Source organism: Rhinolophus ferrumequinum, chromosome 22 (genome assembly GCF_004115265.2).
Source record: "Rhinolophus ferrumequinum isolate MPI-CBG mRhiFer1 chromosome 22, mRhiFer1_v1.p, whole genome shotgun sequence".
In the NCBI taxonomy this organism is placed as follows: domain Eukaryota; kingdom Metazoa; phylum Chordata; class Mammalia; order Chiroptera; family Rhinolophidae; genus Rhinolophus; species Rhinolophus ferrumequinum.
Window position 1 is genome coordinate 31,383,030 of NC_046305.1, and position 7,607 is coordinate 31,390,636.

At 38.1% G+C, this 7,607-nt stretch overlaps 1 protein-coding gene across 1 annotated transcript in view; it reads left to right on the forward strand.

The window, feature by feature from the left end:
- SLC44A3 (solute carrier family 44 member 3) overlaps positions 1–4,669 on the forward strand; it is an 86,601-nt gene extending 81,932 nt beyond the window's left edge. The window contains 4 exon segments of the mRNA XM_033092098.1: positions 750–887; positions 3,320–3,487; positions 3,489–3,557; positions 4,568–4,669. Coding sequence (XP_032947989.1) covers positions 750–887; positions 3,320–3,487; positions 3,489–3,557; positions 4,568–4,669 — 477 coding nt within the window.
- Positions 4,670–7,607: the final 2,938 nt, after the last annotated feature.

Here is a 7,607-nt window from a genome sequence, read left to right on the forward strand (position 1 = left end):
TTTTTTTTTTAAATTGGGGAATATTGGGGAAAAATGTGTTACTCCAGGGCCCATCGGGTCCAAGTCAAGTTGTTGTCCTTCAATCTACTTGTGGAGGGCGCAGCTCACTGGACCATTGTGGGAATCAAACCAGCAACCCTGTTGTTCAGAGCCCATGCTCTAACCAACTGAGCCATTTGGCCGCTCCGAGGTATGGTTTTCTTTGCCCCTCTGGACCATAGTGGTCCCAGGCAGGTGGTGTACTTCTTTACCATTTTCCTGGGATGGTTGCTTGAGTTTGAACTGAGTACAAATCCTGAATTTGTGCAGGGCTTGAGCATCGTCTCTTACCCAGAGGGAATTAAGTCCCCAGCCCCCATCCAGAGAGCCTTTAGTGATTCCATGCTTATTGAGCCCTTGGGTTCAGTTCTTTCACCAGCCACTAGGGTCTGCTTTGTTTCTAGCACCTAAACTTCCTTTTCTGTCCTCAAACTCTGCTGTGTGTTAAAAAATAATTTATACTTTACTCCTCATTTTCCATGTGTTTGTAGTGGGATGTTCAATCCACCATACTGACCAAAAGTACTAATTTCTCTTTTCCGTTTACTCCAACTATGAAATATATATGTATATAATCAGACTGGAAGGGACTATAAAATGAAATGATTTATTAGGGGTTTATAGTAATCATTTTTCTTTTACAAATATTGTCATTGTCTTTAAAACAATATAAGAATCATCATCTTTTAATCTATTGTCTTTGGTTTCAGAATGCATATACTGCCACGGCCATTAATGGGACAGACTTTTGTACATCAGCAAAAGATGCACTCAAACTCTTATCGAAGAATTCAAGTCATTTCACATCTGTTAACTGCTTTGGAGACTTCATAATTTTTCTAGGGAAGGTGAGAAGTCGTCACTAAAATAATAAATGAAGGAACTTGGGACCCTAAAATGAAGTCATACAATAAGGCTTGGAATGAAAATGAATGTTTTTTGAGTGCTTACTCTACGGTAGATGCTGTGCTTACTTGTCTCGTTTAATCCTCAACGCTGTGAGCTATTCCTGTTTTGCAGCTGAGGAAACTGAGTTTTAGTAAGTCGTCCATGTGTCCACAATAGGTAGAGCTAGACTTTGAATTCTAGTCTCACTCTCTTATCTATGATCTATTCTCTCTACCATTCTGAGTCCCACTGTTTCGTATCTAAAATGAAAATAATACCAGCCTCAGAAAATGGATAATTTTTTGGGGGGGATGTCATAAAATATATGGAAATAGTATTGAAACCTGATAGAATGTTTGCATTATGTGATGTCATTAAGTCCATAAGTAGACAGAATTGTTGATTTTTCCAAATGGAGCCAAGGTTACATTCCTGTTGTCCTCTGAATAGTTTTCTTCAAGGAACTGTCTGTAGTCTGGCAGAGCAAAGGAGCATCTTGGAGCTTCAACATCTCATGGTGTGAAGGGCAAACCCTGAAGTTGCGATCTTTAACACCAAACCTCAGTCTTCCTATCTATAAACTAAAGATAACACATGCCCTTTCTAGCTTGTAGGAAAGAGGAACTGGAATATTGATGAAAGTGGTGCTCCAGCCCCACCTTGCCCAAGCTTTAAGTTGAAGGTTCTTTATACTATGCCACAATGTGCCTTTCCATGTGATTGTCACCCACTGGGCCTAATTCTGGATGCCTCAATTGATCCCACTTCCACTTGACTGCCCTTTAGATTCTTGACTATGAAAATCCTGCCCCTCCTGCCCCATCTTTGCTGTTCCAAACTAGATATCCTTGCTTCTTCCAACCATTTCTCCAAATAGGACATGAATATGGGGTCTTTGCTGGTGCCCCAGAGAAAACAAGATCTCAGTCTCCAGTTGTGACCTGGCCTATGCCAAATATGGGGACTCTTGGCTTCTTATTTAACATTTTTGGCTTCTGTGGCATTTGGTGTGTCTCTGGGGAATATCATAGTTATCTGTTGTTAGTAGCAAGTTATAACATACTTGGATTTCACAGATGTGTATTAATTGCGCAAATATTTTGAGGTTCAGCTGGGTCCTAGAGACTTTCCATGTGACAGTAGCTCTGGAAGCACAAACTGATTATGCCTTTCAAAATAGCCAAAATAATCTAAGTTTTAATTGTATTTAAGTGGATAACATTGTTTACATTAGTTTGGTAGGATTATAGGTGATGCATCTTCTAATAACTAGTTCCAAACATTTTTGGTATGGCATTTCATCTTTGTAACAGATTTGTCTTTTATTTTAGGCAATAATCCATTTTCTTATATGCCCCATAAGGAACACATAATTGCTAATGAGCTTCTAATGAGCATGTGAAACCAGTGAGTCTTTGTTTGAATAAAGTAGCATTCAGAAAGTCATGTCCATCTTTTAGATATCCAAGGGCAATGTGGACTCCAGATGGGCTCCATTTTGTCTGATAAGGAATTAGGTACATCCTGGCCTGTAATCCTGTTCCTGGAAATATAATAATTGCATATAGCCAAAGCCTGGAATAATCCTATTATCTCCCCACACCAGCATTGGAAAGCCCTTCTGTTTAATCCCCAGGGTAAAAAAATCACATATTAAACTACACTACTGTGTTTCTCCGAAAATAATACCTCGCCGGACCATGAGCTCTAATGCGTCTTTTGGAGAAAAAATTAACATAAGACCCGGTATTACATTATATTACATTATATTATATTACATTACATTATATTACATTACATTATATTATATTATATTGTATTACATTAAACCCAGTCTTATATTAAAATAAGACCAGTATTATATATGATATGATATGATATATTATACCCAGTCTTAATTAAAATAAGACTGGGTCTTATATTAATTTTTGCTCCAAAAGGTGCAGTAGAGCTGATGGTCGGGCTAGGTATTATTTTTGGGGAAACACGGTATATCCACTCAATGGATTTGTTGCACATTGTAAAAATGGCATTTGTAAAAAAGTTTTTAAATGAAGATGCTTATTCTGGTGGTAAGGGAAAAAACAATAACAAGTTTGTGAGGTATCATTACATCTACATAAATACAAAAACTAGGCACAGATAGAATGAAAGTACATATACTCTTCCCACCCTCCAAATTAATTAGGTTTTTTTGGTATCAGAGCTTTTCAGTTTTTTCTTCTTTCTATTTCATTGCACCAAATTTTCTGACAAGCATTCTGTATAATGGGGGACCCGCAAACACTCACACACACACATATGTATATGAAACTATGGTAACTGACAGTCTTGTCTACAATTTCTAACCAACCTGTTTATAAAGATTTGCAACAAACTCTTGTTTTGACAGGTGTTAGTGGTGTGTTTCACTGTTTTTGGAGGACTGATGGCATTTAACTATCACCGAGTGCTCCAATTGTGGGCAATCCCACTGCTATTGGTAACTTTTTTTGCCTACCTAGTGGCCCATAGCTTTTTATCTGTGTTTGAAACTGTGCTGGATTCACTTTTCCTATGTTTTTGCTGTTGATCTGGAAACAAATGATGGATCACCAGAAAAGCCCTACTTTATGGACCAAGAGTTTTTGGTAAGCAAGCGTTTCATTTTCTGTGGCAGTCTCCATCCTCACGAAAGTGTTGCAGAGCCTCATTTTCTCTTCCTGGGGCTCTCTGAGCTCTCTCACATGGCCTGAATGTTCTGAGAGTCAGATAGGAGCTGTGTTCTGAGACAAGTGAAGCTGACAATTAACACTGACTAAATGACGTTGGGTAGGAGATGTTGTGGACACAGTAGCAGTCCAAGTCCCTTTAGTGCCAAGGGCTTGGTCTGGCCTTTCAGGTGGTCTGGAGGTTTAACAGTCTATCTTTTTCTAAAGCATTTTTGCATCCCCAAGTGTCATGTCATACTCATTGTCTGTTAGGGGGCACACACTTCAGTGAAGACTAATCTCTATCTGTGCCAGTATGGGCAGATCTGTGATCGCAAGCCCTTTAGTAACCCAGGCACACTACCACAAGAAAAGACACACCCTTAGTGGAGCCCCATGCTGCCTCTGTCTGGAAATAGCAGGCAGCTGTTTCCAACAGCTTTTGTGACACAATTGTTAATTTGCATTATCCTATGTAGACAGGGATATTTTAACAACTGTATAAAGTCTCTCTTCCCTTTCCTTTGTCTGGATCAAGTGACATTTTAATAATTTTCTTACATTCTGTTGTAATAAAACAGGTATTAAAGCTCTTTTGCTTTTGAATAAAACATTCAAAGCACTCTTCCGTTCAGCCAGGCACTGAAGTTCAACAAGCACTTCTATAGTTTTATAAGTAATGTGTCCTCATCCTTCTCCACATAAAACATAAAAATGTAATAACACTTTCCTTGTTTGTACATACTCTCAAGAAATATTTCTGGTGGTGGTAGGAAGCGAACCAGGTCTTCTTTTTCTGATTTACACTTTTCTGATTAAAAATCCAGTATAAAATCTGGATTCGACAGGGGAAACTTTTTTTAGGGTTCAAGTCTCCAAAATGATAAGGCCAAGTAAATTGTTGTCAACAATGTAGACACATATAGTCTAACTCATTCTTTGTTTTTCAGAGTTTTGTTAAAAGGATGAACAAATTAAATAATGCAAGGGCACAGAGAGAAGAGAATTTAAGGAATGAAGAAGGAAGAGAACTCCGACCCATTGTGAGATAAGCACCTGTTAGAATTTGTACCTGGAAAAAGTTTCCTTCTTCTAAGAGAGACAGTCACAGAATAAATGATAAAGCCCAATAGACCCTATTCTTCTTCATTCTTTTGGTCCTTATTGTTTGGCCATGTTACAATACTAGAACCATCAAAGTTTTTGTACCTACTGGGACAGAAAAGCCTTTTACGACCTTGTTTATATGCATCAGTTAAAAAGCACACTGTATAAGGGTGGCCGGTTAGCTCAGTTGGTTAGAGCAAGGGGCTGATAAACACCAAGGTTGCTGGTTTGATCCCTGCATGGGCCACTGTGAGCTGCACCCTCCTTAAAAAAAACAAAGAAAGAAGAAAAACAAAAAAGCACACTGTGTAAACACTCATTTCAGGGCACTGGTGAAAAGCACACCCCTCACTGACAACTAGTAAATAAACCCTAGAAGAAATCTCTGGAATGCTGCCCTAGTACAGAGCACGACTTTTCCTGACTCATCCAATTCTGGGAACGTGCTAATATGTTGTAACAATTCTTAGTTTTTGTGACAATTAAACCAGAACTGTCGGCTGGCACGGTGGCTCAGGTGGTTTGAGTGCCATGCTCCTAACACCGAGGTCACCAGTTCGATTCCCACCTGGGTCAGTGAACGGCTGACGACCCGCGACTGACTGCCTCAAGTTTGTTAAAAGTACAAGGCTACCTCTTAAAAATTAACAAACATTCTTGAGAAGTGATTTCAACCACTACCCCACCCAAAAATCACCTGGAGGAAGGTTTATATACTCTGCCTGGATTCCATCCCCAGAGATTTAGATTCAATGGCAGAAGAGGGGTTGTATGTGTGGGGTGGGGGGGAGGGGAGAAAGGTGGGAGATGCCTTTTTTTTTATTTTTATTTTATTTTTTTTTATTGGGGTGACAATTGTTAGTAAAATTACATAGATTTGAGGTGTACAATTCTGTATTACATCATCTATAAATCCCATTGTGTGTTCACACCCGGAAGTCAGTTCTCCTTCCATCACCATATATTTGATCCCCCTCACCCTCATCTCCCACCCCCCACCCCCCAGATGCCTTTTCTTTTTACAGCTTTAAACAAATAGGAACATTTAACATATTGACTGGCAGGTGCGTTTCAGGTAGATGAGCAGGTAACAGAATTACTCTCCTAACAGGCAGTGCATTGAAGGCTTCCCTAAATCCCTTTTCCAAGATGGCAAGAAAGAGCTTGTCACCTTAGTCTACTTAAACAAATGCAAATTACCACTTTTTTCTTAAACAGCACCGCTGAATTAGTTGAGCTCCAAAGTCTCCTTTAGGAAAGGGATTTACAGAGCAGTTTCTGGAAACATTAGTCACTGTGGCATGATAAGCAAGTAGACTTCATTTTATGGGTGCAGCACACCCAGTGCATGTCCTCACTATCTGCCTCAGCAGAACACAAGCAGGCACGTTTCACCCGCAGCCCTAAGAGAGCCAATCCTATCAGAAGAAATCACAGGGCTAAGAAAATGTCAGAAAGCGTGAGTTACCAATTTTCTTTTAATGAATGGATTTTTTTTTCTCATTACAACCCACTTAGCTGTTTGACCTTCTCTACGTCATGACTGAAGGTTAGGTTTTACTAATACTTCATACTGTAACCCTAGTTTTACTATCAAATGGCATATCCTATTTCTGATCCAGTATGTTTCTTTCTTTTTTAAAAGTATGTGTTTCTTAGAAAGTATAAATGAATAGATGAATAATTGTTTTAAAGTAATGGCATTATAAGTGATTTTTAAATTTTATTCATCTACACATTTTGTGTGCTATATTTCCATGTAATGCATTCTTTTTTTCAATTATTTTTCAATTACAGTTGACATACAGTATTATATAGTTTCAGGTGTACAACATACTGATTAGACATGTGTATACCTTATGAAGTGATCATCCTGGTAAATCTAGTACTCATCAGAAACCATTCAGTTATTTACAGTATTATTGACAATATTCCCTATGCTGTTCTTTATATCCCTGTGACTGTTTTTATAACTGACAATTTGTACTCCTTAATCCCTTCATCTTTTTCACCCATTCCCCAAGTCCCCTCCCATCTGACAACTATCAGTTTTCTGTATCTATGAATGTTTTCAGATTCCACATATAAGTGAAATCATACAGTATTTGTCTTTCTCTGACTTATTTCACTTTGCATACTACCCTTCAGATCCATCGCAAATGGCAAGATTTCATTATTTTTTATGGTAATATTCCATTGTATATATTTGTACACCCAATCGTTATCCATTCATCCATCGATAGACACTTAGATTGCTTCCATACCTTGGCTATTGAAAATGATGCTGCAATGAACGTAGGGGTGCATTTATCTTTTTGAATTAATGTTTTGGATTTCCTCAGATAGTACCCAGAAGTAGAACTGCTGAGTCATAAGGTAGTTCTATTTTAACTTTTTGAGGAACCTCCATACTGTTTTCCACAGTGGCTGTACCAACTTACATTCCCACCAATAGTGCACAAGGGTTCCCTTTTCTTCATATCCTCGCCAACACTTGTTTATTGATTTATTGATGATAGCCATTCTCACAGGTGAGAGGTAATATCTCATTGTGGTTTTGATTTGTATTTCCCTTATATTTAGTGATATTGAATATCTTTTCATATGTCTATTGGCTACTTGTATGTCTTCTTTGAAGAAATGTCTATTCATGTCCTCTTCCATTTTTTAATTTTGGAATTGTTTTTTTTTGATGTTGAGCTATATGAGTTATTCATTCTGTAGCTATCTTTATGTGTTGTTGATGGTTTCTTTTGTAGTGCAAAAGCTTTTTAGTGTGATGTAGTCCCATTTGTTAATTTTTTTGTTGTTGTCTTTGCCCTTAGGAGATATATCAAAAAACTTTCTAGAGCAGTGTCAAAGAGTTTATTGCCTGTGTTTTCT